This window comes from Dacryopinax primogenitus (assembly GCF_000292625.1).
Source record: "Dacryopinax primogenitus strain DJM-731 SS1 chromosome Unknown DACRYscaffold_19, whole genome shotgun sequence".
In the NCBI taxonomy this organism is placed as follows: Eukaryota; Fungi; Basidiomycota; class Dacrymycetes; order Dacrymycetales; family Dacrymycetaceae; genus Dacryopinax; species Dacryopinax primogenitus.
The window spans coordinates 694,770-718,318 of record NW_024467216.1 but is presented as its reverse complement, the minus strand read 5'-3'; the positions used below and the strand labels follow the sequence as shown (position 1 = coordinate 718,318).

Below are 23,549 nucleotides of genomic sequence, written 5' to 3'. Positions count from 1 at the left end.
GGGAGTGGATGTAACAGTCGTAAGGCATGTTAGATGGCGGCGCATTCCCAGGAAAACCTGCCGGAAGGGAGGATGTAGCTGTGGAAAGTTGCCTAAACAATCTCACGGCAGCCATGGCGCCAGGACGCATTGTGCCGACCGCAAGCCATTTTCAAGAAGCTCAATCAATGCGACCGCGTAGTTAGATACACGAGAGGGACAAACTTGTGCCACACAGCGGACCCCAGCAGATTGCCAGAAGATACGCCTGTCGGGTCTTCGTTTGTTCACGTGGTTTGCGACCAAATAATAGCCTGTGGGTACCAATACTGCGTTGCGACAAAACAGTTATTTCAGCAGGTATCCTAACGGGTACCGTTACATACACCATCGTTTTCTTTACATTTATCCAAAAAATGCACCTCAGCGACATCCATACCATCATTGTTTCAGCTCCAGTAGTCAAGTGAGTGCTCCTGCGCCGCAAAGTGGACAAGGTACAACTTCGTCTCATCCAGGACCACCATCCTTCCGTTTCCGACAAATATCATTTCCGCCACGGTAGAGGCGGTGAAGATCTTTCCAAGTAACACACCAGCAGCACTCCAAATCTGACTCTCATTCAGCAGCTGAACATTACTTGGTATGGGGTCTACGCACCTGCACGCCATCTCCTGTTCCCGTGTACACATTTCCACAGGCATCCAGCTGAATACCGTCAGGCACACCGGTATCAATGTAAGCAAAAATGCGACGATTCAAGAAGCGCTGCGTCGTGGGATCTACATCAAACTCATAGCTAGAACCCATTAGTCCATATGCAAGGTGACGCCAGAGGCATCTTACAGCGTGGCCGTCTCGGTCGCATTATTGCCGAGGAAACCGCCAGATGCACCAGTATCAGCGCTGTTCCAACTGAATCAGCAGTCGCATGGGACGTGGGCAGCGACGCGCAACATACATATAAGCCAGGGACCCGTCAATCGAGAAGGCGATCCCATTGCACCGATCAAACCCATCTGCAACAACCCGCACAGCTCCAGAAATAGGGTCAAGACGGTAGACCTGATTTGGCAGTAAAGGCATGGGTCGGAAGTGGTTCAGCCAACCATATCTACCGGTGTCGTGAGCTTGTCTGCAAGGATAGATGATGGAACAAACTCACGTGACATCCGTGAAGAAAATGGCCTTACTGACAGGGTGGATCTTCACATCGTTCAAAGAATTGAACTGACGTCCATAAAAATTATCAAGAATAACCGTCGAATTATACGGCGGAGACGGATTCACGATCGCAAGCGTTGGTGGCAATTCCGCCCGCCCAGATTGGATGAAGAGAGGCTGTCCATTTGCATAAAGAGTGCCACCATTCGTCATCTCTAGAGGTGGTGTGATGGGCACCTGTGGATTGTCGACGAAGACGCTTAGCTTCTCTTCATACGAGAAGTGATACTCACATACCTCGTAAAGTGTCGCGTTGCCGGCTTCGGCTTCATCAAGATTGATCTTCCAGATCTTATTATCTGTGTACCAGTCGCTCATACCAAGAGGACCGCCATCATTGCTGCTGAACCAAAGCTCATTCTTCTCTGGAAGATAAACAGGGGCCTCGTGTGCAAATGCATAGCTATCGTTCTCCGTAATAAGCCGAATGGAAGGCGAGTCGCCCAAGATGGTGAAGAATCCTTCATCGAAGATTTGGAAGAATGGGGGTGTCAAGTTTTGGGGATTGAAGTAGCCCGTCGATGCGCGAAAGAGCGAGGAGTTTGTTCCCAAGACATTGTATTGTGTTTGATCAATGTACTGGCAGTCGTTTTAGCTGTTGGTAGTGACATGTTTAGAAACTCACAACTGATTGCGGAGGGATAGTCCACGCCGCGCAAGTTGTGCTCAGCGCTAGGAGAGCAAAAGCGGACATTGCCTTGCACGCGGCGTTAACTTTCCCCGACGTCATGCTTGCTGCTTCAAGCGAACCACTTGGTAAAGGGGTGACAAAGTCCAAGGAAAGAGAAACGCACAGGAGACGGCGTCCCACCCGACACGTATATATCCCCAATGTCCTTGTTCAAGAAGCCACGAGTGGGTCATGGGGCTGCCAGGCTCATGGGTTGTCGGATTCGAAGTAACAAGTTGCTCAACTTGGACACACTGAAGTTCCTCTTCCACGAAGCTGCGAAGGCAATGTTTTGCCCCAGTAGGAAGGACAACAGCGGACCCTTGGGAGAGTTGACCGGAGTGTGACCCCGGCGGGCCGACTTTGTCCCGTGGTCTCTGTCATTGGCTTGTTCAATGACATAGACATGCCGTGCCCTGCTCACTTTCAGATGGGAGAACGTTCACCAATTGCAATGTGTCATGTCATCGAAACGACACCAGATGAACTACAGCAAAATGATATGCAACTGGTTTTAAAGCTTCACTACTACTCAAGTGAGGTGACTGACAGAAGTTTCAAGAAACTGAGGGTATACAACCACAAGATCGGAGAACTTGGGGCAAGATGTGACAGCATAAAAACGAGAGAACAAAGAAGGTGGTGGAGCAAGAACGCGTTCATATGTCGTTCCATTTCAACTGAACTTTGGCCGAAAATCTGAACGATAACCACGAGCTGTTCTTGTTACAGTTAGCTGAGTGTTGGATGGTGAGGAAGCATGGCTGGTTGAGCATTATTTTGGGACACGAAAGGAGTTTGGAACAGATGTGGCATGCATGTCATGTCTCATTCGGGATCGTTTCTTCATCAGAGGTTGTTCGAATTTTGACCGGGTATCAAGGGTGCAACACCATGGGAGACTTATAAAGAGATCCAAATGTACAGTTGGGAGCAACGGGGATAGGTGACTTTAATGAATGCGACCGACACTGCTTGAGAGTATGTGCAAGAAGGGTACAGGATCCGTGCACACGTTCAGGTGATGTTGTCTTCAGATCTCGAGGGGCTGGTGAGTGGTCGCCTCCAGTCCACCGTTCATGCTTCCGATGTTGTTTTGAGACTGAGAGTTATCTGCAGCACCTCGGCTCCGTCCCAGAAATCCACTTCCTCCCGCTGCGGACGGCCCACGAGGTTGTCGTACAACACTGGAAGCGCCGTTGCTAGATGAAGCCGTGCTGATCGACGATGGGTTGGTCCCCAGCACATCATTCCCGCCACCCAGACCTGTGGGGAGGGCAGGAACGGGAGGTACAGGTACGGGAGGCAGAATCGGATTTCCGAACAGAGCGCCAATGTCTGATCCGCGGGTGCGTGGAGGAGTCGACGTTGAAATGGTCGCAAAATGGCCGGCTTGAGAATTATTGTGGGCAGCGTGAAGGTTAGAGTTACTGCGCCTCATAGATAACGTTGGCGTAGCAGACGCGGATAGACCAGGTGCGGCCAGAAAAGAAGGTGCAAAGGGCGAACTGCTCAGGGTAGACGATCGCAACGTCGGCATCGACTTTTTCAGACGGAGGGAGGCCATCGTCGGAGTAGTCGAATCTCCAGGGGAAAGAAGATTCTGAGACGTTGCACGGGAAAGAGTTGCTGAGTGTCGGACCGGCGTGCGGCCTTCCGGGGGTTCGCGCGTTACTACAGCATATCTATCGTCGCCTTCTCCGACGGAATAGTGGTATACTCCGAGCTTCTGGGCAATGAGATGCACAGTGCGACGCTGTTTGGGGGTGAGTGTGCGAGAGAAGGCCAGCTCATCCCGCATCCGGTCATCTTTGAACAGCAGGATACGCGAGTAGATGTCGAGGGTCGTAGGGTCATTCATATCAATCTCTAGGGAAATGAATTAGACGAAAATCAAAATGATGCTGGCCCGGCTCCCTCACCGTTTTTGTTGGAAGTAGCAGAAGAAACCGGTGGGGGACTGACGGACGACATGATACCGCTGCTGTGCACGGTATTCGTTGGGAGCTGCAGCTGCGGTAAGCTCACCTGAGGCGTGTAGACACCGTTTCCGAGGCCGCCCATCAGACTGACAGGAGCAGGAGCCCCGGACATATTTCCAAGAAGATCGGCACCATCGGGGCTACCCCATGGCGAGACAGGACTAACTCCGGTAGGCATTGGTGGAATGGCCGACTGGGGGCTTGGTCTATCGAATCCCATGCTGCGCATGCGACGCAACGCCTTCTCGCGTTCGATGCGCTCTTTCTCGCCAGCCTGCAGCACTTTCTTGTACTCGACGCGCAGCTTTCTCCCTTGGACATCAAATCCGTTGAGGGCAGCGACAACAGCATCAGCGTCGGCAGCCTGCCGAAAGTTTGCAAAGGCGAGCCCTCGAAATGCCCCGAGAGCATCAAGATGGTAGTTGAAAGCGTACGGTGTCGGGATATTGAGCGACGCCTGGAAATGACTTCAGGTATTGAACAAAGGCAGACGACGACATCACGTACGATGATATCAAGTAGAGTCTCACGCTTTACGTTAAAAGGAATGTTCTTGATGACGATGGCCGTTGGAATGATGTCTTCATCTCCATTGGCTAGAATACCATTCGGTGTTTGTACCATGGGCGTTGGAGGCATTCCGGGCTGAGACACGCCATTCATGCGTGGTGGAGATCCACCATTACTGGAAAGATCGAAATCAGCGGCGCCCAAAGCAGCCGCCGAACCGGAGGAGGGAAGCGAATTCGGGGGGGACAGAGACCGGCTCTCACCACGATTGTCGGATTCGAGCCATTGAGCAGGCAAGGCTGCACGAGGAACTTGCTTTTTGTGCGGCGAATAAGGTGCACTGTACGCCACATTCGGCAGGACGGAGAAGGGTGAGGTAGTGGCTGCTGATTGGGGATAACCATAGGCATTCATGATGGGCTGTTGGGGAGGGGGTGTTGGAATTCCAAAGCCACCCATCACGTCTTCCCGACGATACTGAACCCCTAGGGGTGGAGAGGGACTGTCGGAGATGCTCAGCTTGGCGAGCGATGGTGGAGAGGCCATGTTAGGGATCAGGCAGCAGGATGAAGGTATGTATGAGGGTGAGAAAAGAGGGGCAACGGAAGAGAAGAGTCAAGGGCAAGAATGACAAAAAGCGGTGTGATTCGAGGTTATCTGGAGAAAGTCGAGTCGTCGCTGATGTGGGCGGGAGTGGTGGTAGTGAGGTGAGATGAAAAGAGATGGCGGTCGTCGTTGTACAGGATGTTGAGGAGAATGGGGACAACTAGACAATGCAAAGCGGTCAGTCGTCCTTCTCTCCTTTTCGGTGTGTCCGTCCATACGGCATCAATGCCTCCTTTGCTTCCGTTTCCTTCTGCACGTGAGGATCGTGTGTCTGGAATTATACGACGACAGTTCAAGCGCACCCTGTACTTTGCCTAACACCCTTCTCACCCCCCCGCCGCCCTCCTCAACTTATTCCTTTCTTTGACGGCGTTCCCAGGAGCGTGAATGGTCCTGCTACCATGTTAACAGCGCGTTTTCTCGATCAACACATGCAACCTCAACCCAATCAGGGACCTTCACCTGCTCTTACCTCAAGCAACGGTCAAAATGTCGCCAACCAGCAACAACAGCTCACCGGTCCCATAGGTAATGGACAGCAGGGAGGTATTGGGGTTGGAAACCCTTCTCAGAACATCCCGGTACCACCAGCTCCACCCAAGCCAGATATCACTCCGCCGGCGGATCTCACTCTCGCCGGTGTGCTCCATTTCCTTCAATCCGAATGGCGCCGATATGAGCGCGACCGCAACGAGTGGGAGATCGAGCGGGCGGAGCTCAGAGCCCGTGTAGCGCTCCTGGAAGGAGAGCGAAGGTCTTTTGACAATGTAAAACTGGACCTTGTCAGAAGGATCAAGATGCTGGAGTATGCGCTCAAATCCGAAAGGTGCGCATATACGTTTGCTTGAACTGGCACTTACCCACGGTCCAGGTCCAAGCAAGCGTCCTCAGTATCCGCCATACCTGCTAATAAGTTGGCGTCTCTTCGAACATCTGACCCAGCGACGGACTCTGCATCGTCGTCCTCGGAAGCAGCACCTGCCTCAGCCCCGCCATCTCCTCGGTCCGAGCCTGACGCCCTGCCTAATGGTCCAATCGATCCCGGGGCAAAGTCTGCATCATCTGAGCCCTCCCCACCAAAGAATTTGAGCGATTCTAAGATATTCTCGACGGCTCAGTTCAGCAAGCCAAGTCTGGCAAATCTGAATCTCGGCAACCTCGGCGGGCCACCGCCGGGCAAGGATCCCAAGTCTCGTGCTCGATCTCGCGAGTATTTGAAAGCCTGCTTGCAAGAAGTGAATTATCTCACGTCCTCAGCTGCCCTCAATCCTTTACCGAATCGCGCACTGGTACCAGCCGCAATTCCTCCCCCCCTCTCCCAGGCTCCGCCTGTCGATCCGGCGCTCGGCAGACCAAGACGAAGCCTCATTGGCCAAAATGTTCCCCCAGCTATCCCACAGGCGTCTGTGATGGGGTCAATCTCGGCTTATTCTGCTGTACCCGCTGCAAACACTTCGTCGACAAGACCAGAGCCCCCTCGACTGCCCGAGCTCCCTAATGGTCTGCTCCCCCCACCCTCTGCTGGCCCCACTGCTGAAGAGGTCATGCCTCTGTTGGACTCTCTCGGCGCTGGCAAAGCTCAAGTGCAAGAAATTTCAGACGATGTTATAAAGACACAGGAGGCTTCTGCATCAGATCTAGTGTCCCCTCCCAGTGATAGCGGCCTCACTCCCGAAGTGGCTGGCCCTTTTGCAGCAGGTTCTGTTGTCCCGGAAGCCACCCCAGCGGCGTTGCCACCCGCTTCTGATCTCATCCCTACCCCACATGCTCCTCAATCCCTCGCTTCTGATGAGCAACCCCAGCCCCCAATGTCAGGGTTAGCAGGGCCCGGATCTGGGACTGAACATGGGCAGCCTTCTCGATCCGTCCCTAGCAAAGCACTGAGCTCAACAGAAGCTCACTTATCGGCGACCTCGGGACAAGAAGCACATGAAGGAAGAAAGCTACCAGATGAAGCAGAATGGGCGGAACGACTGCGTCAGGCTCCAGAGCATGTTGAACGGGCACGTCGCGAAGAATTTGGACATGCAGTACTGGATGACGATACTTCGGGCGAGATAGTCGAGGAGGCGACCACAATGACCGATAGTGAGAGCGTCGGCGACGAAAATAACTCCTTGGACGGTGAAGGAAAGAAAGTATGGGTGACCAGAAGAACCCTGAAAAGGCATGTGCGGCTTCACAACCTCGTCCGATCATATTATAATTTGTTGCATCAGCCATCTAGACGCTGTGCGTGCAATCTCATGGCATCCGCGGGACTGTGCTTTGGCCACCGCTGGCGATGATTGTACTGTCAAGCTCTGGCGCTTTGACGCATCCTCCCTCACTAATCCTCAGTGAGTCAAAACACTAGTCTTCTTCAAATGGGTTTTAATTTTTATAGTGCACGGCTTTCATCTGAGGCCGAACCGTTGGTTACCTATCGAGGACACTCGGCGCCTGTGACGTCCCTTGTACAGTCTTTGGTTCCCAGCCAAAAATTCCTTTTCTCTGCATCCCTTGATGCCACGATTCGTATATGGGGGATTCCGGACAAAGCGCACTCGATGCCCTACGCGCCTTTCAACCCAGCCTTTACTCATCGTGCAACACTTGTTGGTCATTCGGAAGCCGTGTGGGCCCTCGACATGGTTCCTGTGTCTTCTGGGTCTAGTCAGTTGCTAGTCAGCGTGAGCGCAGACTCGACTGTAAAACTATGGGATATAGAGTCTCGAGGAGAACTTCGTTCGACGTGGGGCTACAATGGGGTAGGGCAGGACCTCATCCGAAAAGCGGGAACATCTGTGGAGTCCATTCGGACCCAACCGAACGTGGTGGCGGTGGCCTGGCAGGATGCGGTCGTCAAGCTCTACGACGTGGAGACTGGAAAGGAAACCATTCAACTCAAGAGCGATACTACCTACGGTGAGGGACAGGCACTCTTCTCTGACAGATGCTGATTCGGAGACAGATGGAACATCCAAGACCCAAATCAACTGTATCATTTCACATCCCACAATGCCTTTGTTAGTCACCGCACATGAAGACAAGTACATCCGGATCTTCGATCTCAAATCTGGTGAGCGGCTCCTTGCTAAGCAATCTACATCTCTAATCTTGTACCTCAGGAATGTGCACGCATTCTCAAATGGCCCACCTGGACGGAGTAACCTCGCTGTCTCTTGACTCCCAAGGATTTCTTCTGGCAACGGGGTCGCATGACTGCTCTGTTCGGCTTTGGGATCCCTTCAGAGACGGCGTGACTTGTATTCAGGACATATCGAGTCAGCATCGTACAAAGGCAGACGAGGGTGTTCTCGACGTTCAGTTCCATCCGACGTTGCAGACCCTTGGAAGCGCGGGTGCTGATGGGACCGTGAAGCTATATTCGCACTCATAATTCTCCCCCTTTCTCTACACACGGTGAATAGATAGTCTTGCCGATTCCAGTTATGAAGCTATATCGTATATGCTATGTTTACCCTACACCTTCTAAATCATGTCAAATAGTGCTCAGGAACATGCGTAAGCTGAGGCTGAGGTAAATCGGAGGCACCGCCGCAGCAGCATGCGTAAGTTCCGTCATAAGTGGTGGAGGACAATGGCCAAGGGATCATCGCCACAGCTTCCTCCCTCTCCTTCCACACAACACCATGTCGAGTACGTTAACAATTACACTTCTTCGCCGTCGTTACTGATCTATACCAAGATCCGAACTTTTCCGCCGACGAGCAAGCATTCACCAACCAGGTACTTGCACTTGCCGATCCTCAAAAGCTTGGAATTGTGCCCGGAGATCTTGCCGTCAACTTATTTGCCGGCTCAAACATCCCGGCAGACACACTGGGAGACATATGGCAGATCGCCGACTCTGAGAACAATGGCTTCCTCACTAGGAAAGGACTTGGAATCGCGCTCCGACTGATGAGTCATGTTCAGTTTGGCGAAAAAGTGGATGAGAGCCTGGTCAACAAACGTGCGCATTCCCCGGCTAATTCTACAATGACATTTACATCGTATCAGCTGCTCCCCCTCCAACTATCAAAGGGGTCACGCCGTTTCCGGCTAAGCCAAGCACCCCGGCATCGATGCAGCGGCCAGTTCCGGCCACGCCCACTCCTCGACCTGTGCCACCCATTCCGGTTCGGCCATCCACTGTATACGCGCCGATATTGCCTCTTCTGACAGCCGAGGATCGTGCCAAATTCACCAAAATATTTGCTCAGAGTGGTCCGGTGGCCGGCTTACTATCCGGCGAGAAGGCCAGATATGTGTTCCTGAAGTCCAAGCTGCCATTCGATACCCTTGGGCAGATTTGGGTGCTCGCGGACACCCAATCTCGCGGGGCATTGGACCTCACAGACTTCATCCTAGGGATGTATTTCATCCAATCGACTATGAATAAGTCGATCCCCACTCTTCCCGCGACTCTTCCGGCCGAGCTGTATGAACAGGCATCCGGTGGTCGCACAGTTGTCGCGTCACCATCACCCGTTTCCCCGATATCGCGACAGCCTACGGGACAGCAGCCGATTGCAACCCATACAACGGGCGGCAGCTTCCATGGCGCTTCATCTCCTGGCTTTGTGTCCCAATTTCCATCTGCGACTCCTGCTGTTCAGAGAACTGGCAGCATTTCGCGTGTGACGGCAGTACCCACAGGATCGTCAATTGCTTCTCCGTGGACACGGCAACCTGTTTCTACCACATCATGGGACATCACTCCTGTGGAGAAAGCAAGCGCTGACAGGTTCTTTGCATCTCTTGACAAGGCAAATGTAGGCTCCATCACCGGCGATATCGCTGTGCCCTTCATGTTGGAATCTAAATTACCGGAAAGTGTCCTCGCGCAGATCTGGTACGTAGCCTCATCTATTGAAGACATGAACGTTCTGACCTGGGAACTCAGGGATCTTGCCGACATGGATAATTTGGGTCAACTCGATCGAGACGGGTTTGCTGTCGCCATGCATTTGATCAATGGACAACTCGCGGGCAAAGATCTTCCTTTGACATTGCCTCTCTCGCTCATTCCACCCACAAAACGATCAACAACTTCTATTCAAGCTCCAGGGCGGCCAGTGGATGATCTGTTTTCCTTGTTTGACGATCAGCCTGTGCATCAGGCTACATTTCCACCCGTTGCGACCGGGTCACGCCAGATACCAGGGCCTACACCAGATGTCCCGCATACTCATCCTGATTTATTGGGAGATGAGGATGTCGCGGAACCAGTGCCTCCAGTATCCGACCGTTCGGCAGAAGTTGGCACTTTGCGGAACCAGCTCGCTTCTACCCAGCGTTCCCTTGAAAAGTCAAAGTCGGAGAGAACCACGCTAGAGACGCAGATAGCCGATCATGCGAGTCAGATCGCCCAGCTAGAGTCTCAGCTCGCAGCTGCAAACGCTGCCCATGATGCGGAGACCCAGCTTTTATCAACCGTCAGGACGCGGGCTGCTGAACAGGTGGAACAAATTCGCAAACTCAAGGAAGATCTCATTCGGGCGGAAAGTGACCTCAGTGCGACACGACTCGAGAAAACTGAGATCGAAACCGCTCTGCTTCGCGACAAAGAAGATGTCCGCGATATGCAAAAAAGGATGAAGGCTATTGGGGACGATGTGGATAAAGTGAAATCTGACCTAGAGAAATCGAAGAACGATGCTCGTCTGCAGAAAGGACTAGTAGCAATCGCCAAGAAACAGTTAGCCAGTGCCGAGGCCGAAAAGGCGAAGTTTCTCGACGCGTTGGCCGCCGTGCAGAGGGAACTTGAAGAAGCAAAACAGCAAGTGAAAGAAGCTGAAACTGCGGCTGCAGCCACCCTAGCATCAATTCCTGGCCAATCTGTCTCTGGGGAACAGCCCCAAGCCATTGCCGTGGCCTCTGCAGACATGAGCAAGCCGATGACAATTCCTCTGCCAGAAACGCCGGAGCCAGGTGCTACCCCTTCGGTGACGTCCTCGAAAAGCAACAACCCCTTTGACAAGCTGACGCGCGGAATGAGCTCCGGTGGCAATACTCCCCAATCGGCTGTGTCCACTCTACCTGTCGCTACCTCCATTCCTGCGGAATCTGTCGGTTTAAATGTCGACAGGGACATGCCAGCTGAAAGTGTGAAATATGAGGTACCCACTTCCGGTGAAGTGGTAATGCCTTCCGCAATTTCCACGACTTCTCAGGAGCATCCCGGAGAGGATCCCTTTGGCCTAGAAAGTCAAGACGCGCAGCCTTCTGGTCAGCCTGCATCCTTCGATGACATTTTTGGACCCAACACTGTGGACTTGCATATCTCTTCTCCGGCAGCTTTCGCTGCCCAAACAGAGGTCGCCGCTTCCTCAGAATCAGAAGGAGCTGGGCCAGCGAACCTTTCCAGCCAGCGAAGGGAGAAATCCGACGCTCTCCAGGACGCAGAAAACCATTTTCCGGCTTTAAATGCGGTGGATGAGGACCTCCCACCTCTTCGAGAGGTCGAGCACGCTGATGATGACTCTAGCGAGGACGAGTTTCAAAGCACTCCACAAACTGGGCGTTCCGTTCCGGAGTCTGTAACACTCGACCACCCCGCAACCACCAGCCAAGACGATGCTCAGTCAACTGTCCCTTCGACGACTACCTCCGTGGCAGCGCATATCTCATCGGCCGAGATTGTTGTACCACAATTCCCAGAAAACAAAGCACTACCAACGTCTGCGCCTGCTAAGGACGATGATTTCTTCGGAAGCGGATTCACTGTGCCAAATGTTGTCGTTGGGCCAACGTTGGGTCACTCAGTAGCGTTGGATGATTTCGACGAGGCCATGGGGCAAATGGCTGCTAGCAAGGATGCTATTGGATCATTCCAATTTGATTCAGCCTTCGACAGTACAAGCTCGGCACCTGCGATTTCTCCTGCAGCTGTGGCTGCCCCTCAACCCTCCCTAACTCAGGCTCCTGTTAACGGAGACATCGCCACGGCATCTGCTGTAAACGGAGAGACCTCTGTTCCTTCTGCAGCTAAGGTTTTAGCAGATGCCGAGGAATTCGATTCAGTGTTTCACAGCGTTAGACAGAATGGCTCTACCGTGACCCAGGAATCTGCTACTCCTTCCCTTTCTTTTGACGATGCTTTCGTCGTCCCGCTCATGTCCGGCCCAGCTCAGCCACCCAAAACCGAAAACACGAGGAGCATTTTCGCTGCCAACATGCCTTCACCTCGAACTCCCCAACGAAGAACAACATCAAAGAATAGAGGTCTCATCTTAAACCCTAACATGCCTGCCGTATTCCATGCCGAACTGGCTCCACCGCAGATGCAGCGAACTGAGGGTGTAGCCACCCCGGCGCTCCCAGACGACGTTGATGCCGTGAAGCAACTTTGTGGGATGGGCTTCACACGGTCGCAGGCTGTGGAGGCACTGGAGAAATATAGTTATGATGTGTCGAAGGCGTTGAACTCCTTGCTTCGTTGAACTCTCAAGCCGTTGATATCCTGCGATTTTTTTCTACTAGTTTTAATGGATATGACCGCATTGGTTGATAATATCAATCGTTGTTATTTGGCTGTGAGGTACTAGTACTTGCTATTATTACAGAAGGTTGCTCATCGAATCACACTATGTTGGCCACGAATAGCCAGGCATTCATGACTAGTCCCAGGAGGCTACGCTTGTAATCAGTATGGTCCTGCTGCTCATCGACTAGTTGCCCACCAGACTTTTGATGAATTCGTACACTGCCTTGTTATGGTATCGTAACTTCGATTGAGGATCGGTGTATGGTGCCTCATAAGTAATGTCAATTTCCCACGACTTCGACGTCCGGATACCCTAGTCACCTCCAGACCAGTTATGTCACAGTATCTTTTTTGAGGGAGCAGAGACGGAGCTGCTTCGATAGTTATATCTAACAGGAATGGAACACTCTTCAGTCTGCGGTTTCGAGAAAGACAGGAAGGAGCTGACATGTAGGAGCCTCCTTGTTAGCGGTTCCCGTCTCGCGCCTCAGCCGTTCTCGCTCTCGCTCCGCGGCCAGTATCTGCTTCGTAGATCTGAGCTTTTTGGATTGCGGACGCGTATACCGCGGGTTCTTGAACGGCCGAGGCAGGTGCAGAAAAGAAAGCCGTTCTGCCTCTGTCTGGAACAACCAGTCAAGCAATGTCTCCGGCTTGAGCCGGGACGGACCTGTTCTACATTTCCCTCGCTAGTATCCGGAAATGCCTGTGTCTTGCGTGTTGGCCTCTTAGGCGCCATCTACTGTCAACCAAGTTTGATGTCAACTGACAGAGTACAAACAGTACTAGTAGTCACGGTGGCTGTGAGAGTAGGTCTCCAGTCGTCAAAAATACCTTCAGGGAAAATATTGGCCTGAATGGCCCCCTCGTCGCGCCGGAGCGGAACTCGAATTTCTCGGAGTACCGAAGTTTGCGGATTTGAAAATAAACGCAACATGAATTAAGGACAAATGTGCCAACTTCGCTTCTCCGACACACTCGGCTCCGGCACGATGCGGGGCGAATTTTGGGCCGGAGGGCCATTGATCCCTGAATGGGCTGCGTAATCTTTCCGTTATTGTTGACCACTAGGTTGCAGACAATGGCGCGTCCCATCGTATTTTTTGACGTCCAAATTGGCGAGACCCCTGCCGGTCGAATCAAAATAGAGCTATTCAACGATATCGTGCCTAGGTGAACTACATTCGCCTCTTGGGAGGAATTATTTCAACTTTAATTTAATAACCAGGACGGCTGAAAACTTTCGACAGCTGTGCACTGGCGAACACCGGTGCGTATTACCACGAATTATTTAGGTGAGATAATGAGTATCATAGCGTGAATAATCGCCCTCAAGGATATAAAGGTGCGACATTTCATAGGTAGGCGAGGTACCATCGTGCTGCCAGCCCGCTCATCATTCCGTCTAGAGTGTTAGTACAATTGCAGCGATCCCTGTTCTGGAACTGATCCAAGAAAAGCGTGCGAGACTTTATGGTTCAAGGTGGGTTGTCGCTAATTCATTCCCTGACCTCGACTAACGCAACGTACATGGCTCAGGAGGTGACTTCCTGAAAGGGGACGGAACGGGAAGCTTTTCGATATACGGTGATAAGTTTGCCGTGAGTGAAATGTTCGCTGTATCTTCAGAAGTGTTGAATGCACTGCAGGACGAGAATTTCGTTGTTAAACATACACAACCCGGTCTTCTTTCCATGGCCAATTCAGGGGGGAACACCAATGGATGCCAGGTGCCTCCAGACGCTTCCTCAATGTGATCCACTGATGTGAAGGTTGGCTTATAGTTCTTCATCACCACCGGACCATCCGATTTTCTTGACGGAAAGCATGTGGTATTCGGCAAAGTCGTGGACGGTATGCTTACCGTCAGGAAAATTGAGAATGTCCCCACTGGTCCAAACAATCGACCAAAGCTCGTTGTGAAGATTGTGGGTAAGCTCGTCTTATCCTCATGAGCGGCATCCTCGGCTGACGCCAAAGAGAATGCGGAGAAATGTGAGCTCGTAAAGCATGTTTGATCATATCCATGTATGGAGCATCTCCTGGCTTTGTGCAATGTAGCAGGAAAGCGCGCCAACAACGGTGATGATGTATAATCAGCAGACTTGGGATGTCGGGGTCACATGGCTAATAATCGAAGAAAAAAGGAAAGAAAAGATATATTGCGCGTAAGGTACAAATGGTCAGATGGACGTGGCAGATAATCATTGACAGTAGTTATACATCAGATTGGCCACAGAAACCCGTTAGATAGTTGATAGAATCTGTGGAAGATGCGATAAATGAGTCAGATTCGGTCGCAACCTCCTGCCTGCATACTACACTTACCCCACTGAGCAAACCTTGAAGCTCAAGGGCTTCCTTCGAACGAAGGAAATCTCGTCTCCAGAAGTCATAACGAGGAGACCGCATGAGCTCTACGAGAGTAGCGATTGCACCCCAAGGATGAGGTTTGTGCACCAAGAACTTCTCCAGCAACACTCTTGTTGTGATCTCTTGGAACGTATCGCTCTCCACCTCAGCAAACAAATGGAGTACAACAGAGCTAAACCAATGCGTATGTGCGTTGGGATATCGCAGATGCGTAGTTAGAGCAGTCAGGAAATGATACTGGCCTAAATAGCTACAAGTCAGTCTTGACACAACAATACGTAAGCACTAACACTCTACCTTCTGCATCTAGCTCGGCTGCCAACTTCTGCATTAACTGGACTCCAGGATCCGTCGGTATAAATCCCATCTGTCCATTTCTCGCCTTGGCTTGAGCCACCGAAGAAACACCGACATACATAACCAGCGCATTAAGCACAGGCAGGTTATAGCGGTCATTCCCTACGGAGGCCATGATCCATGACTTGACTGTGCTTGGGAAAGATGTCGAACCACGATTCAACAAGAATTGATCCAGAGGCCCCCGAAGGTCCCCATTTTTCAGAGCCGAGGTGAAATCAGACAAAATGGGAGGGATTGGCCCAAAGTGCTCCATTGTGAGAGTGCGAGGCCCAAGCGGATCTGGAAGAACAAGGTTGGACGGATATGCGCTCAGGATGATATTGCGCAGCTGAACGCAATTCGTCGGGATATGGTCGCATATTGTGAAGTAATACTCGCTCAGGAACTCCGGAAAGTCATGAAGCAGAACTACCAGGATCCGTAAAGTGGCCCAGTATAATTCACGCGAGCCTTTATCAAGCCGTCCAGTGCGGAGAAATCCCCCCAAGAAGCGCAGGAGGGAGATGAGAAGTCGATGAAACGGTGCCCAGCCCTGTCATAGAACGTCAGGTGAGAGGTCAAACTTCACATTAATGTAAGCAAACCTCTCGGTTCTCCGCATGGAGCATTCTCGCCATGAACGCGCGGTGTGAAATGAGAGCCATCCAACCGAAAGCAAACCCAGGGAAATATGCAGGCTGAAGAGTGTTGAAAGTATCGCTGGAAACAAGTTAAACATAGTCTACTGCTGAAAGAAGTCACGTACCTCATTGCCAGGAGCAGCTGGAATTGGGTATTAGATGCACTGGTATAGATGCCTTGAAGATCGTTGAGTAAACTTGAAAAGAGACGGAAAAAGGGTCGAGATTCGAAGGCTTGTCCATCGCTTTCTTCGTGCACATGGGCTAGAACCAACACAACAATGGACAAAGTCTTCGTTAGGTAATGCGCCTTGGCGTGCTCGTTGTTCGCTTCTCCGTGATATTTGACAATCATTGCCAAAAGCTTCGACAATGCATCCACATAAAGATACGGATTGGCAGCAAGTCCCGCCCGGAGCGCGACACTAGTTCGTTCAACGCTAACCTCCGCGCACACGCGGAAGAACAGCGATGAAATGTCCTCCCCACGCAGAATCCCTTGCATCTCGGGATGCGTAACGAAGTCAATAAAACTCTGTTCTAGGTTTGTCGACTGATGGAATGAGCGAACCCAGCCTTTGAAGTAGGACGCCAGTGTATTGTAAGGGCCTTTGTCTTCCGGGCCCTGGAGCTGTTTGATCAAACGAGCAGCACTGGAGAAGAGTTTCGTTAGCCTGAACACAACAATCACCAAAGCCTAGCGCACGTTTCGGTTGCCTTACCTGCGCTTGCGGCGCGTAATAAAGCCTCGTAGCAGATAGGAAACTGGTGACGCCAACCGGCGGCGAGATCACCAGTAAGCGTCTCATGAACAAGGGCAGTGGCAAAATCTATGAAAGAAGGCCGGAATTCATGCACTATGGATCGCCCAATGGCAGCATCCAAATCATGCGGATCTATAAGCCGAACTCGCAGGAGGGCCATGGTCACTTGCAAGTTCAGCTTCCTCTGCAAACAGAATTGTCATGTACTGCGATACGCGCTTATCTTGCGAACTCACTTCGTCGTCAGACAAAACGAGCCACTCAACAACTTCCTTCCGCACGGCAGGAAGTGCATGACATAACTGCTGAAGCAGGTAAACATACACTTCTCTTGACAGGTCCCCTGCACCCTTGTATAATTCTGCAGCAATGCGCTGAGCAGCCATCATGCCTATGCGGTTTTGGTCTTCGGTTTTGCGGGGGAGCTGGAGCAGCTCCTTGATCAGCAGGGTGATCCGATGACTTGGACCCAGCTCGCGAATATCTGCTTCTGATGACTCGCTCAGGAAGTGTACTAAATCATCCAACAGGATCTGAGTCAAAGACGATGAGCACGTCTTGGGGCAGCGCGAGTTAAAAACAACGAACAGTCAACTTTTCCGCGGCAGAATCAAATGACATGGAAGTCTCCACACTAGTCTCCAGAGTCTCGCTTTCGTCTGAAGCACGTTGATTTTGGTACTGATCTGCATATGTCGCTGCTGGTACGGATGAAAGGAGGCGACGGTTACTAGCCGCTGTGAAACATTAAAAGACAAAAGAGATCATGAGCTGGGTCGCATACCAAAATCATCATAAACCCGCATTTGAGCATGACTCAAGCCAATGGGATTTAGGCGGAGCATATCAGGCCATTTGTTGTGCAACACGTAGTCAGCAGGGGGGGCACCATCAGGGCTGTACCAAAAAGGCTGCCCAGGTCGTTGCTTCCAGAGACGTAAATGAGAATACGCACAAAGGGACGTCACTACTCACCTCTCTATGACGGAATCTAGCCAAGTAAGCCGGCTCCAGCGCTTTGTCAACATCAGCCACTGCCCTGTCCATGGCAGCTCTTTCGATGACATTGCATGCAGAGTTCAAATTGTCTTGAACAAGCAGAAGAATCGCTTGTTCCGAAAACATTTGCTAAAGCGATAGTCAGTGTTTACGGAAGTCCTGATATGAGGGAAGACAAAATCACCTCGGTTATACCTTGCTCAGAAAGTATGTTTCGCAGATGCGAGACCATGTTTATCCGTAGGGGCTCTTTGCAAGTCACCAAGGCAAGATTCCCAGCAAGGTTCCTGACGGTCAGGTGTGCAGCAGTTCGCATTCTAGTCTCGTCCACCTCCATGGCAAAATCTTTGAGCACCAGCTGCTGGGTCGAAATACTCGCGATGGTGACCGATCGGTCCACTACCGGAATAATGATTTCGCGCACGGCACTTTCTATAGCGACCTGCACCAGTCGTTTGAAACCCTCATTTTCGGCATATCCGCCGAGTTGTGTGTTAAGAGTGATAGCGCCTTCGAGAGATGACATAATTCCTTCTGCTTGGAGGGCAGTCTGAGCGGGAGCGCCGTCGAGATGTGGTATGGTGGGATGAATGGTATCCATGGGTCCGAGCGCACCATATCCGTCCATAGGAAGACTCTCGATATCACCAACAAAATCCTCGGTAGGACCGGCATCGAGATCCAAAATGGGACGGTGTCGCAACAGATCTGTCGGCTCAACCTTCTCCAAGTCAATATCAAGGGCAATGCACAGGACTTCAATCTCAAATTTGAGATTCAATATGAGATCTGCTCCAAAATAGAATTCGGCCAGCAAACGAACAAGTCCAGAAAGCCAGGGGTTTGGAAGATGGAATATTGTCGACTTCGCACATTGTTCAAGGATCTTGCAGACAAATGGTATCGCCACAATGAGTCGAGAAGAATCGTATCCTTCCAGGAGAAGATTCTTCAGTGCAAGATTCCTATGTTTGATGGGCCTGTCTCTGGCCAGCGTCATGATACCGATCCATGAGCCCAAATTTTTTAGAATAGATCTCTCAGCAGCGGAATGCATGGTGGCCTCGGAGTTCATAAGTGTCCGTGCTTTGATGAGTGTTTCGTTCAGAACATGCTTCAGAAGCAAGGACCTACCGAGAAGGTCAAGGAATTTGATGTATAGTTGATGGTTGTTGAGTTCTGAGCCTATTCGCTGGTTCACCAAATAATGAGCAAACCATCGGCAATACTCGTCCTTGAAAATATCACGCATATCGCTCGATTTGGCTTCGCAATTGCTCATCGCAAGATTATTGACAATGAAGAGCATTTGATCTGCGGTTTCCTCAATGGGAATGGCCCCACTGTCTCCAGATATAGCATCAGGGTTGATGGAATGGAATGGCGGGTTAGCGAGCTCAGATCCGTCAAGTACGCCTTCCAGGTCGGATGAGGGAACTTCATCGAAATTGCTCGTCCGATCAGTCTGGAAGAGCGCCTGTCGTGCTACCTCGGCAATATCAGGTCGGTGCTCTTGCAGGTGGGGCAGAGCCAGAACAGCATGACAAAGCTCCTTCCATTCTCCCAACCGAGATCGGAAGCGCAACAAGGCCTGAACGCCAAATTTGAACATATTTGAGTCGGGTGGTTGACGCAATGCATCGAGGACATAGCGGATTGCGATACCGAGCGGTATGTGGTCGACCAAATTTTGGTCAATGATTGCACCGAATAGGACAGCGGTGATTGCAAGCTCTCGGGGCGGATAGACGGGGAAAAATTTGTACTCGTCGAATAGGGTGTGTAGCATGCAAGCAAACACTTCATGGTCACGAGTGGCGGTTGAGCTCTTGAACTCTTGCAGGATGTGCAGAACGTGGTCCACTGGTATTTCTTCTTCATACATTCGCTTGAAAATGGTTTCCGCTTCCGCCTCGGTATCCGGAGAAAAGCTGACCACCGTCATACCCGGCTCTTGGTCGGAGCCCGGTGCCAAGCTCATGAGACGGGGGTGCAACTGTAGACATGCATTGCGGATTTCCCGGAAGTACTCGATGTCGGCACGCGTCCAATTTGCGCCGCTAACAAAGAGTTGTTAGCGCATACGATTGCGGCATGAAACTTGTATATCACCTTCGGCGCAAAAAAGATATGAAAATCGCAATGGTCTGTGCATTGAGAGATAAGGTACGCATTTCGGCGCCAGCATCTCTGGACATATCGTTCTTCACCTTGTGATCGAGGAATTCCATGATGGCGTGCGTAAAAGAATCACCATGCACAGCGTAGCTATCCGCCAGCCACTTTTCGAGGTTAAGATATTCACGTCGTGATGCCAAAGCTGCCAAGTCCAAGGCGAATGGGAATGGTTGAACAGCGAGCAGCCTATCCAGAATCTGCACCGATATCAATACAATACTGCAGCAATACACAGACTAGGCTACCTTGAGGTCCTGAGCGATGTCAAGAATGCGCGTGACATTCGTTTCAGTACTTTGGTAGAAATCCCGTAAGGATGACATGAAGTACGCTTCATCCGATTGAAAAACGCGCCACAAGACCAACTGATGGTTGGGATGACCCGCCAAAAACACGTCCAACAACTTATCGACGTAATCTGCATGACTGGTGGACCAAGGTTTCTGAGAGAAGGCAAGTCAGACTTCTAGCACACTAAGCACAAGAGTTCAACCATACAGGAAGCTTGAGCAGTGCAATTTCCACCAACTCCGGACCAACTTTGATCGCTTTATCCATCAGCTCTCGAACCGCCAAACGAACCTCCAGCGAGTCGACGTCGATCAGACCGATTAACAATTGAACGAGGTCAAGGGAATTCCACGTGTGATTCTGGATGTTTCCGGTCAAAGCCTTGATCGTTGCACCAGCAGTTGCCATTTCGTCCACCGTGATGATACGGCGGCCCGGAAGCGAAACAAAGGAAAAAGTATCTGCTGGAAGTGAGAGCAAGGCATCCAAGACCCTTAATTGATACAGGGCGTTGGACCAGATGACCCAACAGCCTTTGACGGCAGGGTACATTACGTTTCTGGGTGATGAAAGAAGAACAGCAACCACGAGTTTGAGAGTTGCTGTGTCCACCAATTGACGAGACGGCTGATCGAATGACTGCATAACTTTTGACCAATCCAGATTTTCAGACTATAGACCGTTACGTGATAATACGATTGAGCCGCGCAGACGACTCACCAGCGTAACGAGTGCGCTAATGAAGGTGCTAACGTCCAAGTTCAACAGATTATCAGCCGCAGCATTTATCAGGTCCGAAAAAACTTTAATGAGCTGCACCTCCGTTAACGGCATGGCGTCCGTAACTCCAAATCGAGAGAGGAGAGCACACATGATGTCGATATCACTGGTCAGATCGGGTGATAAGGAGATAAGAATGCCAGCCAATGTAGCATTAGCCTCCAGCCTATTCGCGCGGTCAATAGAAAGCACAAGCCGAGTAGTCAAGTACTTACGGCATTGTAGGAATTACATCTACAAGGAGAGGCTTGGCGATTTCCATTCCATATCGTAGTGACATGGCTGATAGGAGACGTGCCCTGCTGGCCGGGTCAAGCAAAGGCGTTTCCTGAGGTGACTCCGATAGCAAAGCTATAAGAAGTGCTTTAGCTTCCTCTACAGATAAATCTGCAGTCTCGAATGAGGGCGTTTGCAGCAGTTGGACCATTGCTGTATTGAAATCTGCAGCAAACACGGCTTTGCCTTGAATGGCGAGATCACTTCGGCTCACACTGGCTGCCACATGAGCGGCAAGGATAACCTTCTCCAACGCACTTAAGTGGACCGCATTGACGAACTTTGAGAAGTCGAATACTCGAAAGACGTCGCCTTCTCCACGTTCCACTGCCTCCCGGAAGCGTCCAGCCTTGGACGGCACTCTGGCTAGACGGCGGACCTCTTGAGATAGCAACCGGAAGGGCAACGGAGCGGCAGGATCTAACCCACAGACCCGGATGAGCGACCGGATCACATGAATCTCAACCTCAGGACCATGTTGATCACATAACTGCTCAATCCCGATTAGCAACATCTAAGAAGTCGAAGGACGACATTTGCGCACTGAGCGAATCTCGTTCGAATTGCGATCGAAGTTTTCTTCGGACAGAGTTGACACAACGAAGTTGATTTGGGCACGAACTACTGTAAGATAACTGCTGTTATCTCGCAGTTCCCTACCACTCGAAGTGCCTGGGCTCTGAGCAGACGACATGGAGCCGTGGAAAAAGGGAGGGGGGTATTTAGAGAACTGTGTGGAGCACTGTTGGGTGGCGGGCGCGCGCATGTGTCCGACGACGCCCAAATTTGCTCCCGTCTAAAGGGGCACATCCCTCACTCCCTCAATCATAACTGTTTGCGATGGGATTTCTCGGTGTCGGCCAGGTTTATTAGGACGTCGCAAGTCCATACCACCGATCAAGAGGGGAATTAGCATACAGGATGTATATGTATATACATTGCAATGCGTTGACCAATGGAAGGATGCAATGAATATGACTGGCTGAACTGTCAGTGATTCTGCCACCATGCCTCACTTGTGGGGTGGCACGACCAGAGCTCGCATGGTTGATTCCCCCCAAACGACACAATACTGTGACATAGAGATCTCAACTTTCACACCCAAGTGTCATATCTCTCTAAGAATAAAATCTGATATTCAGCTTTGTGCTTATTATTTGTTAGCTTATGATAGTCACTGTAGTGTGTTTCTGATGGAATCAAATTACTTCTGTGTCATTTGAAAGAGCTTCTACCAGATTGGGCCTTAAGTCATGTTGAGTATGACACCCCAGTCGAGGAGCTGGGGATGCTTTCTTCCTTTGGCCAAGGGCATCAAATTCTTTGCCTGAATGCAAATACCAAACTGCTTCCACTTATTATTATTATTATTGGATTCCTTCATGTGAAAGTAACACAAGGTTCAAGCCTCATGTTGAGTGGCAATCCTGTAAGGGATAGATGTAAAAGTGGCAGTATGTATATCTGCAAAGCTGATTATTTTTTATGAGAATCCAGTCAAACTATATTAGTATTGGGGAGGATCTGGAGAGACCAGATCTAAGGACAAGGTGACAAGAAGGGACAAGGCCATCTAGTCACCAAAGGTGTGAAAGTGTGGAGGAATGTACACAAAGAGGTATATTGAAGATGACTTGAGAGTGGTGCAGGTGGTACAAGGTCAGGTAGCTGACTCAATATCACAGAATACTTTGGTCTTTCTGAACAATACCAAGGTTGGCATATGTATCTGTAATTAAATCCTCCAAATTATGGAACCCATCATTTGATAACAATAGTAATCAAGTGTCAGTTGTTTCATTAAATCATGAAATCACCATGTCCTAAGAGGCTGACTTAACAAGTTCAATTAACCAAATATGGCCAACAGCCAACCCTTTTACTACAGCACAGTACTGAGTTCAACTGCATCCACAAAAGACAGAATTGATTTGTACCCAGCTGGTTCCCACAGCTTACCATTCACAATCTACTATGCCATGTGTTTGGTTGAATCTACCACATAAAATTGTCTCTGTCAATGAACATACTTCCAACCAGCTTGCCTGGGCATAAGTATCTAAAGTATGAATGTCTCTGCATCAGCGGGTCAGCTTCTATTCTTAGGTAGGGAGGGGCCAAAACATTTACTGCAGAATAGCATCAACTGGGGTCAGGGAATAGTAGATCAGATGAGGTTGTGATAGTAATAATGATAATAATAATAATAATAATAATAATAATAATAATAATAATAATAATAATAATAATAATAATAATAATAATAATAATAATAATAATAATAATAATAATAATAATAATAATAATAATAATAATAATAATAATAATAATAATAATAATAATAATAATAATAATAATAATAATAATAATAATAATAATAATAATAATAATAATAATAATAATAATAATAATAATAATAATAATAATAATAATAATAATAATAATAATAATAATAATAATAATAAT

At 50.2% G+C, this 23,549-nt stretch overlaps 8 protein-coding genes across 8 annotated transcripts; 4 read left to right on the top strand and 4 right to left on the bottom strand.

Moving 5' to 3' along the window:
• Positions 1-316: 316 nt before the first annotated feature.
• DACRYDRAFT_24546 (D-lactonohydrolase-like protein) lies at positions 317-2,029 on the bottom strand. Its single transcript, XM_040773726.1, has 8 exons — positions 1,998-2,029; positions 1,829-1,941; positions 1,441-1,782; positions 1,145-1,380; positions 941-1,093; positions 826-885; positions 640-778; positions 317-590 (listed from the first exon to the last, which is right to left on the bottom strand). Exons 2-8 carry the CDS (start codon positions 1,895-1,897, stop codon positions 429-431), a joined length of 1,161 nt encoding a protein of 386 aa, XP_040625424.1. The 5' UTR covers positions 1,898-1,941; positions 1,998-2,029; the 3' UTR covers positions 317-428.
• A 591-nt stretch (positions 2,030-2,620) lies between these two features.
• On the bottom strand, positions 2,621-4,837 carry DACRYDRAFT_24545 (uncharacterized protein). The gene is made up of 3 exons (XM_040773725.1): positions 4,363-4,837; positions 3,796-4,312; positions 2,621-3,742 (listed from the first exon to the last, which is right to left on the bottom strand). The coding sequence occupies exons 1-3, from the start codon at positions 4,822-4,824 to the stop codon at positions 2,907-2,909; spliced, it is 1,815 nt and encodes a 604-aa protein (XP_040625423.1). The 5' UTR covers positions 4,825-4,837; the 3' UTR covers positions 2,621-2,906.
• Positions 4,838-5,402: 565 nt separating this feature from the next.
• Positions 5,403-6,481, top strand: DACRYDRAFT_83712 (Striatin-domain-containing protein; the record flags this gene model as incomplete). The annotated part of the gene is made up of 2 exons (XM_040776635.1): positions 5,403-5,797; positions 5,843-6,481. Coding segments are annotated over 2 exons (1,032 nt in total), but the record flags the coding sequence as incomplete, so codon positions are not given.
• Positions 6,482-6,893: 412 nt separating this feature from the next.
• On the top strand, positions 6,894-8,358 carry DACRYDRAFT_83711 (WD40 repeat-like protein). The gene is made up of 5 exons (XM_040776634.1): positions 6,894-7,138; positions 7,191-7,310; positions 7,358-7,878; positions 7,925-8,032; positions 8,082-8,358. The coding sequence occupies exons 1-5, from the start codon at positions 7,050-7,052 to the stop codon at positions 8,351-8,353; spliced, it is 1,110 nt and encodes a 369-aa protein (XP_040625421.1). The 5' UTR covers positions 6,894-7,049; the 3' UTR covers positions 8,354-8,358.
• Positions 8,359-8,606: 248 nt separating this feature from the next.
• On the top strand, positions 8,607-12,433 carry DACRYDRAFT_118778 (uncharacterized protein; the record flags this gene model as incomplete). Its single annotated transcript, XM_040770656.1, has 4 exons — positions 8,607-8,613; positions 8,663-8,929; positions 8,977-9,811; positions 9,863-12,433. 4 exons carry the CDS (start codon positions 8,607-8,609, stop codon positions 12,399-12,401), a joined length of 3,648 nt encoding a protein of 1,215 aa, XP_040625420.1. The 3' UTR covers positions 12,402-12,433.
• A 35-nt stretch (positions 12,434-12,468) lies between these two features.
• Positions 12,469-13,196, bottom strand: DACRYDRAFT_24543 (uncharacterized protein). The gene is made up of 5 exons (XM_040773724.1): positions 13,113-13,196; positions 12,894-13,065; positions 12,767-12,834; positions 12,642-12,713; positions 12,469-12,592 (listed from the first exon to the last, which is right to left on the bottom strand). The coding sequence occupies exons 1-5, from the start codon at positions 13,179-13,181 to the stop codon at positions 12,533-12,535; spliced, it is 441 nt and encodes a 146-aa protein (XP_040625419.1). The 5' UTR covers positions 13,182-13,196; the 3' UTR covers positions 12,469-12,532.
• Positions 13,197-13,523: 327 nt separating this feature from the next.
• On the top strand, positions 13,524-14,441 carry DACRYDRAFT_91034 (uncharacterized protein; the record flags this gene model as incomplete). Its single annotated transcript, XM_040776990.1, has 8 exons — positions 13,524-13,615; positions 13,671-13,712; positions 13,759-13,803; positions 13,903-13,925; positions 13,982-14,043; positions 14,092-14,172; positions 14,227-14,374; positions 14,425-14,441. The coding sequence occupies 8 exons, from the start codon at positions 13,524-13,526 to the stop codon at positions 14,439-14,441; spliced, it is 510 nt and encodes a 169-aa protein (XP_040625418.1).
• A 167-nt stretch (positions 14,442-14,608) lies between these two features.
• Positions 14,609-21,784, bottom strand: DACRYDRAFT_24542 (Not1-domain-containing protein). The gene is made up of 17 exons (XM_040773723.1): positions 21,628-21,784; positions 21,023-21,573; positions 20,748-20,973; positions 20,235-20,699; positions 19,982-20,179; positions 19,671-19,933; positions 17,743-19,618; positions 17,535-17,687; positions 17,344-17,485; positions 17,148-17,296; positions 16,796-17,092; positions 16,502-16,743; positions 15,921-16,448; positions 15,760-15,874; positions 15,113-15,707; positions 14,771-15,057; positions 14,609-14,706 (listed from the first exon to the last, which is right to left on the bottom strand). The coding sequence occupies exons 1-17, from the start codon at positions 21,775-21,777 to the stop codon at positions 14,689-14,691; spliced, it is 6,255 nt and encodes a 2,084-aa protein (XP_040625417.1). The 5' UTR covers positions 21,778-21,784; the 3' UTR covers positions 14,609-14,688.
• Between the last annotated feature and the right edge of the window lie 1,765 nt (positions 21,785-23,549).

Bases quoted from the DNA above. Each gene is read 5' to 3' on its own strand.
- DACRYDRAFT_24543 (XM_040773724.1), bottom strand. From the start codon at position 13,181: ATGGCGCCTAAGAGGCCAACACGCAAGACACAGGCATTTCCGGATACT. The intron at 13,066-13,112 runs GTCCGTCCCGGC...TGGTTGTTCCAG, and splicing joins GCGAGGGAAATGTAGAACAG to ACAGAGGCAGAACGGCTTTC. The intron at 12,714-12,766 runs GTGACTAGGGTA...ATTACTTATGAG, and splicing joins GTGACATAACTGGTCTGGAG to GCACCATACACCGATCCTCA.
- DACRYDRAFT_83711 (XM_040776634.1), top strand. From the start codon at position 7,050: ATGACCGATAGTGAGAGCGTCGGCGACGAAAATAACTCCTTGGACGGT. The intron at 7,139-7,190 runs GCATGTGCGGCT...TTGTTGCATCAG, and splicing joins ACCAGAAGAACCCTGAAAAG to CCATCTAGACGCTGTGCGTG. The intron at 7,879-7,924 runs GTGAGGGACAGG...ATTCGGAGACAG, and splicing joins CAAGAGCGATACTACCTACG to ATGGAACATCCAAGACCCAA.
- DACRYDRAFT_24542 (XM_040773723.1), bottom strand. From the start codon at position 21,777: ATGTCGTCTGCTCAGAGCCCAGGCACTTCGAGTGGTAGGGAACTGCGA. The intron at 20,974-21,022 runs GTAAGTACTTGA...CCGCGCGAATAG, and splicing joins GATGTAATTCCTACAATGCC to GCTGGAGGCTAATGCTACAT. The intron at 17,688-17,742 runs GTGATTTTGTCT...CTATCGCTTTAG, and splicing joins CTGAGCAAGGTATAACCGAG to CAAATGTTTTCGGAACAAGC.
- DACRYDRAFT_24546 (XM_040773726.1), bottom strand. From the start codon at position 1,897: ATGTCCGCTTTTGCTCTCCTAGCGCTGAGCACAACTTGCGCGGCGTGG. The intron at 886-940 runs GTATGTTGCGCG...CAGTTGGAACAG, and splicing joins GACGGGTCCCTGGCTTATAT to CGCTGATACTGGTGCATCTG. The intron at 779-825 runs GTAAGATGCCTC...AATGGGTTCTAG, and splicing joins GCGACCGAGACGGCCACGCT to CTATGAGTTTGATGTAGATC.
- DACRYDRAFT_24545 (XM_040773725.1), bottom strand. From the start codon at position 4,824: ATGGGTGGCTTTGGAATTCCAACACCCCCTCCCCAACAGCCCATCATG. The intron at 4,313-4,362 runs GTACGTGATGTC...AGTCATTTCCAG, and splicing joins AGACTCTACTTGATATCATC to GCGTCGCTCAATATCCCGAC. The intron at 3,743-3,795 runs GTGAGGGAGCCG...TCATTTCCCTAG, and splicing joins TGCTACTTCCAACAAAAACG to AGATTGATATGAATGACCCT.